This window comes from Centroberyx gerrardi, chromosome 7, assembly GCF_048128805.1.
Source record: "Centroberyx gerrardi isolate f3 chromosome 7, fCenGer3.hap1.cur.20231027, whole genome shotgun sequence".
Lineage (NCBI taxonomy): Eukaryota > Metazoa > Chordata > Actinopteri > Beryciformes > Berycidae > Centroberyx > Centroberyx gerrardi.
Genome location: NC_136003.1, coordinates 26,311,009 through 26,320,100, shown reverse-complemented (window position 1 = coordinate 26,320,100; position 9,092 = coordinate 26,311,009). Strand labels below are relative to the sequence as shown.

Below are 9,092 nucleotides of genomic sequence, written 5' to 3'. Positions count from 1 at the left end.
GAAAACCTAAGGAGAAAGCATAGACTGTCATCGTAGTCAAGGCGATCAATGCGCCCTCTAAAGGCTGCTCTGTGCCAAGAGGGTACCTGTGTGGAAATACCACACACACCAGTTAAAATACACTTTTATGATGATTGGCATTGGAAATAGGTATTTTTTTAAAGATTCAAATTGTGCCCTTTGGTATGGAACTGACACAGAATTATTAGGAGGGTAGTTGAGAAAGTGAACAGCTATATTGGAATAGACAAGACATGAACAGAGCCCAAAAGAGAAGCATTTCCACTAATAGTGGGTGCCATGAGAAAAGCAGGCTAAATTATGCGCCGTGAAATGAGAAACAAAATGGATGCGTAGGTGGAGAGGATTCAGAAAATTTGGAGATTGATTTTGTTAATGTGAATGTAAGGGCTATCTGTTTATTAATATCCTTGCAGGACCCAAGAGTCTTTTAGTATGCCTTTCAGTATTTCCTCTTTCACTGATTGTTTCTACGAAAACAATACATTTTTGCTTAATATGAGGGTAAAAAGTTTCCTTGCCTGTACACCAGCCAAGCAGTACATTACACCAACCCAGACACACACACACACACAAAGAAAAACAGAATAAAATAAGACTGTCATCCACCCTCTATCTCCTGCCTACTCAGCCTACACACCTGCAAAATGCAACTCCTCCACCTCACAAAGCATGAAATTGCTTTATAAGCCCATATGTTTTGGTCTCTTATTGCTTTGTAATAGGTAAAATCCTTTTTTAAAAAAACGTTATTCTTGCTCTAACAAGAATCTTAAAGACCTCAACTACTCTACTATATTGCCATCTTTCCTAGACCTAATAAAACATTAATTAAACTAGATCTTTTGGCCTTTTTTCTTTTATAATCATTTCCAAATATAAAACCTGACAGAGAAAATGGAGGAGAGATTTCAAAAAACAAACAAAAAAACAACACAAAAGAATTATATATATTTCACTGTAGCTGTTAGGAACATCAATCAATTTATAAGGCATACAAATTTATAAATTTTGCCTCTTTGATGAAATTGAATGAATAGGAGAAACTTCATGAATAAGCATTTTTACACTCCAACATTCATTTAAACAAAAAGAGCACAAGAGAGCAAAATATCCACTTTCAATTAATGTGTGTGTGAAAACTAAACTGTACTGAAATTTAAGGAGTTGAATGAGAGAAGAGGATTCAGCAAAAAAAACAACAAAAAAAAAACATACAGGTATTGGTAGATATCTCATCTCATCATCAAAATTAAGTCTGTTTGTAGCTTTGAATTTGATGGTCATTTGTTTTGTTGTAGTTTTTCTTTTGTGGAATAAATGGCTTCCACAAGAGAGCGCCATTGCATTGTCTACTTAGTCAAAGAATTGCGGTATTTGTATTTCTCACACAAACAAATAGCACTTATTATACACAATGTTGCAGCATAGCAGAGAAGGTGGATCTGGTGTCATTTAAACTTCTAATTTTATTATTTTACTAAAACCCTGCAGAAATAAAAGTTCAGAGGTATGCCAGAGTTACAGATAAGATGAAACCTGAATGACCCTCTTGGGGAAACTGAGTCGTTGCCACAGCAAATAATAGGATATAGATAAGAATAAAGGATATGGATAAGAATAAAGGATATAGATATAGTTAAGAATAGAGCAAATAGAACATATTGAAGATAATACAATAAAATGAACATACTGAAAATAAAGACAGGAAAAGATTTCTTGCCTTGGTGACGATTGACAGATTGACAGATTAACAGATTAACAGGTTAACAGATGTCTGCATTTTTACATGTTTACATATTACATATTTCTATACATAACATATGCAGGCTGTGCAGATGTGCACCATTATTAGAATCACAGTGCAGATGTGCAAGTGTGCATCACAAGCTCTTCACATTTTCAGGGATATTATAAGCATCTCTGGTTTCAAGGCTGCACAGGAAGGGCTGTATCCAGAATCCTAGAGGTGACTGTGGTGTACTAGTGGTAGGGATGGGACTATATATTTTAAATTCAATGTATTGCAGAACAAAAATATGACAATGTGTAGCCTATTGTGGGGCAGAAAAATGAATCGTGATATCAGCTCCATTTTATTCTGCTGTAGTAATCCCAAATTTATTATTTACACTTTGTAATGACATTTTTCATTGTTTACATTCTAGCAAGCCAATACCATTGATAGGATAGGGTTAGGATAGAAAGATCTGTGTCTCAGAAATAAACATAATTCTGCACAGTCAGTCTTTGTTGTCACTGAAGTTTTATTCATGGCACTGTATCGTGGTTGTATTGAATCGTGAACATCATATCGCGTATCGAATCGTATCCTGAGATAAGCATATCGTCCCGTCTCTATTAGTATTGTAGTTTTAACTTTCTCTTGCTACAATCTAGGAAACTGACCTGTCTGACACATCTTGCCTCCACAATCACATTTCAGGATATTATAAGACATTATATTAGGCAACATAATACATCTGAACGGTCAAGTGAAAGCTGCCGTCCTCCTCCTCCCTATCCAGATCAGCCTGACGCCTCTCCACAGCTACATTAGTATGAGGGTTCATTGTATTCTACTTCAACTGGTCAAAGACGACCACACTGATGTAACCCAATCTGGTCCAGCCGCCCCCATAGAGACTGCTGACACGGAAAGTTAAATTTAGCATTTGCCTCACCCGCTTCTTGGCCCCCCTTATAAATTCCCACCCTTTCAACCACAGCTACCAGGACATCCTAACACTAGTCTGGGTACCGGCCTCTGTGTGGCTACGGCCTGCAGGCTGCTGTGTGTTTTCATACATAATGCAGCAGTCATCAGTTGGCTACTAACGAATCAATTTGGGGACTAAACTAAATACACTATTACTTGAAATGTACAATTTAAAAACACATCGAAACACAGTTTTCCAATAGTTTCCAGTGCATTTTATTATGTTTGCTCGGACATTCATCAGAAACAGACATAGCTTGTGAGAATCCAATCCCATAATAGATATAAATTAAAATTTCCTTGATCGTTTATTATTTAAGATTATATTAATGCTAACAGATTTTTAATGAAACCACAGCATATGTTTTCATTCCTTTTAAAATGTGAGCCGTTTATTACCACCATATGGTTCGCTCCTTCCCTGTAGATTAAGTTTAAAAAACTCACTGAGCTATGAGGCTTTGAAACAGACCTTCGATGAATTTTTGCGGAAGATAGTCAAACAGAAAAAAAAACAAAACAAACTGGCATGAATTGTTGCGACAGATTTGATGCTGAAGAGTCCTCAGTCCCTCTCACTTGACACCGACAGTTGACTCGCAGCCAACGTTAAGCCACGCTGAATGGACCAGGTGAGGACAGAAACAGCTAAGCCTGACACACCCAAATACTGGGAACGTCTGTTTAGCGCTGGAGAGACTGAGAGCCAGAGCTGCGAACTGCAGTGAGAGAAGCTGTAGAAACCGTCTGAGCCGAGCACTGCTTCCATGTGTGCTTGTGTCCCGATCCCTGTAGTGGTCGTCCCTGTTCACATGGCTTTCACTTTGATCTGCTTCATCTTCATCTGCTTCTTCTCAATCTTCTTCTGCTCACGGCGCTGGGCTGCTTCCTATAAAAAAGAAAACCACAACAAAACCAAAAGAGCTTTAGACCCATGTGTATCGTTGGAGATGACAGCATATTTCTTTGAATCTCTTGGGGTTTCAGCGTTCACACCTCCAGACGCCGCTGTCTCTCAGGATCCTCCTCATTCATGATCCTCTCCTTCTCAGCTCTCTTCTTCTCCTCCCTGCGGGTCTGGGCTGCCTCCTGGCGCTGAGCGTGAGTCTGCTTCAGGAAGTTCTCCTCCACGCGAGCCCGGTTTCTGTCAGCCTTCTGTTTGCCCTGGATACAGAGAGGATAAAGGGACAGATAGCCACACTGGTGAGATATTATATGAGAGAGAGAGAGAACTAAAAGTAGAGTGGTCAGAGAGTTATGAGCGGTGTCATCAGACCAGAGGGTGGGGATCCTGCTCACCTCTCTGTTGAGGCGGAGCTTCTTGACTTTGTCGATGCTGTAGATCACCATGTTCATGAGAGGGAGCAGAGTGTCCATGTCTTTGGGAGAGGTGTTGCCCATGCCAGGCACTACACACACACACACACAAATTGTTCAGTATACATTAAATATATTGATAAAATCAAAAGAATCAGTTATGGGTTAAAGTGAGGTTTTGTGGGAGAGACAATTAAATGTTCACCATTAAATGTAAACAGCAGCGTCTTCTTGGTCTCAGGCAGCTTTAAGGGCTGACCCTCCCTGAAACACAAGACAGTAAGACTCAGCACCACATATATGATAAGAATAACAATACACAGTGAGAAAAAGCTAGATGACTTACACCGTTCAAAAAAAAAAAAAAAAATGTAACCAGTACTTACTCTTGCATAACTTTTGGACCAGAAAATTGGTCCGAGAAATGGATGGACTCAATCTTGTCAGCATGGTTGGTAATAAAATGTACCATCTAAAAAGATAAAAACAGTTCAAAACAGAATGTTAGAATGAGCGCAGCATTGAAGAGGCCAAACAACATAAATACTAATAATAATGAACCCCTAATAACAACCCTATTCTGTACTCCAGGATGATTTTCTCCGGTAGTTTTTTTTGTCTCAACTCTATACATGGGATAGTGTAGCAGGCCGAGTCTCACCTTGCTGTCCATCACTCCATCAGTGACTTCGCCCATCTCTGTTAGAATAGCCAGGGATTCTGGGAGGCCGTATTTGGCCCCAGACTTGGGCTTGTCGCTGCAGAACTCACTCTGTGGACAGTGAGAAAGAATCAAAATTAAGAAAAAAGGTCATGTTCAGGCGCTTATGACTGACAGCTCAAAGAATGAGAGAACAGCAACTACAAACAAACTGGTGTATTTGTGTCATAACATAATACAATATTGCAACAAACATAGCTTCAGATTTAATCAATCAGATTTTGAGAAATTGTGTAGGATATTTACCAAGTCCTGCATCTCCTTCTGAAGCCTGGCCATGGCCTTCTTGGTGCCCACAGCAAACACAAATGTGTCCATGTCCTCATCATTTAGAGTCACTTTGATTTGCTACAGACAGACAGATGGACACATGTTGTTGGTTAGAAAATAAACTGGACTGCAACACTGTTTTTAGAACCCACTAAGCCCACTATTGCAGCCCATTAATCTGCAATTTCCTTTTCACCTAACTGACTGATTTAATTGCTGCTTCACTGGTACCTACCACTTGATCACAGGCTGGCCTCATCATCCTGGCCAGAACATTGAGCAGGTCCTGCCTCTTCAGGAACTGAAATGGAGAAGATGCATGACATGAATGTACATCCAACATAGTACACTGACACCAACACACACCTACATAACATAACTCAACTCCCACACCTTGAGCTGGATAAGCATGCCTTCACAGCACACACGCCCGGAGCACCACAGGTTGTAGATGTGTTCATTTTCCTGGTTCAGCTTCCCAGTGCTCACTGCCTCTTTACTGGTGCCATCGTCACCTGATATGATACAGACAAGTTAATGACAAGGAGAGCCAACAAAAGATTTGCTTCATAGTGACTCAACCGTCCTTTTTTCGTACTATCACCAATTTGGCCATTACCAGGGACAAAGCACAAGCACATACAGTAGTAGCACATTACTGTTGTTATATAATGAGGAAAGAGAAGCCGGAGCTGTGAGTACTTACCCACTAGTGCAAAGTTGCTCTCTAGAAGCTCTCTGTGGGAGTTGAACCAGGCCTGAGCCAGGCGGCTGTTCTTGTTCTTGCCGATGATGTAGTTCATGATGTAGGCCAGCAGACCAGTCACCATCAGGATCTCCATGTAGTAACTCTCCCAACTGTTCTGCAAATGTGCAGGAACCTGCAGAGAAACAGCAGGCTGTCATCACCATGGCAACGGTTATCAGTCTCAATATGCTCTAGTCTAGGTGATTTTGATTTAGGATGAAAACAGGCAGTGGATGCTGAATGCTACTTGAGCAGCAAAATTCCTCAGCAGCTACCAAACAGTGGAATAATCTGCATTTCTTTTGCATCCATTTAGCTGTGGTGGTTGAGTGCGATCAGGAAATTCTGTTATGACGATTACCATCTCACTAATAATTGTATTAACAATTTAATTTTAGTTTTTCCTTAAGGAAAGTGAGTAATAAACTAAGCACATGAAATAAATAAATAGGTCACACACTTAAAAATAAACAATGTGCTGATCAGTGAAGTCATATGTGGCTTTGCAATGAGATCCATGTTGCTCACTGAGCTACACTGCAACGATAATGTCGGACCAAGGGAAAAGAGCATCTGTAAACTTTCAAAGGTTTGTGTGTGCACACTAGAAAGGCCGGACTTTTAATCCACTTCGGAAGACACCAACAGACTGCACAGCGTTACAGCTGATGTCTGCATACACAGCAATCTAATAACCTAATGTACAAAGGAAATAAAACACCATGCTGTAAAACTTTATCTTTGGAATAAAAACAACACAACCGAAACAGTGTCTGTAGGAATGACAGTGGGCAGGAGGATATAAACTTTGACTAATTTGCAAATATATTGGCTTTTATTTGAAAGTTAATAGGGACTAGGAAAATTCTTAAGGTGAAAACAAAACAATGATAACGATCAAACAAAATAATTGTTGTTGGCTCCGATAGTCGCGATCACTCGCAGTTTTATGCCTGCGGCAGCAAAACTGCTCCTTCAGCTAGCAAAATGTAAATCCAATGAAAAACCAAACAAATCATCTAGCCTTATAGCACAGCACTCCCAAAATAACAATTGCAATTACAACAAAATTGCCCATATATCATGCAACAGGCCCAAGATTGAATCTGGGTCAGAACCAAAATGACCCGGCACACATACACACATCTACAAAAAATGCTACAGGTAGAACAGGAAAGTATTTTTTGCTCATGCAGCCAGCAGAAATCCGGTGCAAATTCACAGCTTGTACAATTCACAACTAACAGAAGATAGTGTGAGATAGCAGCTTAGGGGGGGGATTTCAGCAATAAGCCAGGCTTACCGTGTGGATTATGAGAGGGTCCTTCAAGGAATGGCTGGTCTTCTCCATGTCCCCAATTCCCTCAAACTCCTCTTGGTCATATTTGCTGTATATATCTTGATCCTAAAGAAACATGTGAGAAATGAATTAGCATTGCTATTTAGTTAAATTATTGCAATACCTTAAGTAATATGACGAATCCAAACTGAAACTGAGAACTGTGCTCAGAAGTTGGACTGCAGCACTACAGGACAACGTGCCTGTGTCTCTGAGTCGTCAAACCCATCCTGTCCGTCCTCCAGCTCCACTGTGGCTTCGTCTTCATCTTCATCCTCCTCGGGCTGTGAGGAGGGTGACGCTCTGGGTGGAGGGACGGTTTCTGCCTCAGCGGCGGGATCCTCGTTCATGTCCTCAAACTCGGCAAAGTCATTGTCATCGAAGTCGGCTAGGTCTTCCCCGTCATCAAAGTCATCATTGTAGCGCCCCCTGGACACAGGTAGGGCCAGGAGGAGGAGCAGGGTGGGTATCAGGAGGAGGTTCACTCTCCGCATGGTGGGACCTACACCAGCATGGGGCAGCAGAGCAGAAGACAGTTGAAGTAATGGGAGGAGTAAATAGGTAAATAAGGGTGGATTGAGAAGACAGGGAAGGTCAAATACAGAAGGTCAACATGCAAAAAGAGAATACTAAACACTGGATTTAAAAAAAAAAAAAGTTTTCCCACAAACAGAAGGGAAGGGGAAAAGTAACATGAACAGGTCAAACAAGTTCAGAAATTTGCCCATTTGTATATGTTGCAGGGTTAGGTGTAATAACATGCTGTTGTACCAGCCTCCCGTAAATGAGAACTGAGTGCCTTTACATTGCATCATTCTGGGACTAGAGTATTTGATTGCAGTACATGTGTTAAACTCATGAAGGGTAGATAAAGTGAGAAATTGTAGGCAAAAACCCTGTTGACAATGCAGCATGTTTGATTAAGACGAAAAATCCCACACATTTCCCTTGACTGTTGGTCGTCAATTATTCTATATGAGAGGGCCTAAATTACATCGCTCCATGTTACAGTAACCATCTAATCCAGAGTCTCTTCCTTGCCCGCACAGCACGCCTTCACGTGATAAAACCCCAGAGACAGACCCTTATAGACCAAGGCTTACTAGAGAATAAAGAAAATAAGAAAGGGGAAATTCAACTGACAACTGTGCAACTGTTAGCAAACATCTACTACATGTCTCAGCACATCTGACTCGTTCAAACTCGTTATCACCAGCACCAACATTTTGCTGTTCCGACTAGAATAATAAGAAACTACTAAATATCAAGACAAACTGCCTTATAATGATACAGCATTACTTTACTGCGCCGTGAAGACGGCTGAGCCAGTGTTAAAGAGCTGTGTGTGGCTGAATTCGACGACTTTTCCATCAGAGCGTTGTCGCTAGCTAGCCCAACTAACTTTAGCCGATGACCGACGCTTTACGACACACGCTAACTGGCTAAATTAGTTGGCTATATTTAACTTGCTACATTGATGCGTTGGCAGTTAAGCCACAATTAATAGTGGGGACTCATGTAATGACACGAGTAACATTAAACCCCAACCTTAATCATTTCACACCACTCGTCCCATCCCCCAACACTCACTTTAGCTACTTGCAAATCTGGCTTTAGCATGCTAACGATAGCTAGCTAGCGTGGCAGCTTGTAGCTAAACCAACCATGTTCCTGAAGAGAAAACACACGTTTTTCTCATTACAACTTGAACAGACGAATCTTAATTAGACAAAGAAAACCAACTCTACCAGCAGCTTACCTGTTGTATGATATGAAACGCGACGTTGGCTAGGCTTGTCTTGACCGTCCAGCCCCAGCCGAGTCGTGATGAAGATTTGACAGCGTTTTACCCAGAAATCTGTGCGGTGTCCTGGTTCCACTCCGTTTCCTAGCTACTACCGGTCAGTGTGGGGTGAAGGGCTAGCTACATAAAATAAAACAAAATAAAATAAAATAC

The 9,092-nt window shown here is 40.9% G+C and overlaps 1 protein-coding gene across 1 annotated transcript; it reads right to left on the bottom strand.

Moving 5' to 3' along the window:
• Positions 1 to 2,597: 2,597 nt before the first annotated feature.
• On the bottom strand, positions 2,598 to 8,963 carry ccdc47 (coiled-coil domain containing 47). The gene is made up of 13 exons (XM_071900922.2): positions 8,895 to 8,963; positions 7,339 to 7,637; positions 7,100 to 7,201; positions 5,755 to 5,929; positions 5,442 to 5,563; positions 5,284 to 5,349; positions 5,025 to 5,126; positions 4,719 to 4,829; positions 4,444 to 4,529; positions 4,263 to 4,321; positions 4,040 to 4,149; positions 3,737 to 3,904; positions 2,598 to 3,629 (listed from the first exon to the last, which is right to left on the bottom strand). Exons 2-13 carry the CDS (start codon positions 7,627 to 7,629, stop codon positions 3,549 to 3,551), a joined length of 1,473 nt encoding a protein of 490 aa, XP_071757023.1. The 5' UTR covers positions 7,630 to 7,637; positions 8,895 to 8,963; the 3' UTR covers positions 2,598 to 3,548.
• Positions 8,964 to 9,092: the final 129 nt, after the last annotated feature.

What these genes read in the sequence shown, in the direction of transcription:
- ccdc47 (XM_071900922.2), bottom strand. Translation starts at nt 7,629, where the DNA reads ATGCGGAGAGTGAACCTCCTCCTGATACCCACCCTGCTCCTCCTCCTG. An exon ending in ACCCTCTCATAATCCACACG is followed by an intron (nt 5,930 to 7,099) that starts GTAAGCCTGGCT and finishes GTTTCTCTGCAG; the next exon opens with GTTCCTGCACATTTGCAGAA. An exon ending in AGCTCCGCCTCAACAGAGAG is followed by an intron (nt 3,905 to 4,039) that starts GTGAGCAGGATC and finishes CTCTGTATCCAG; the next exon opens with GGCAAACAGAAGGCTGACAG.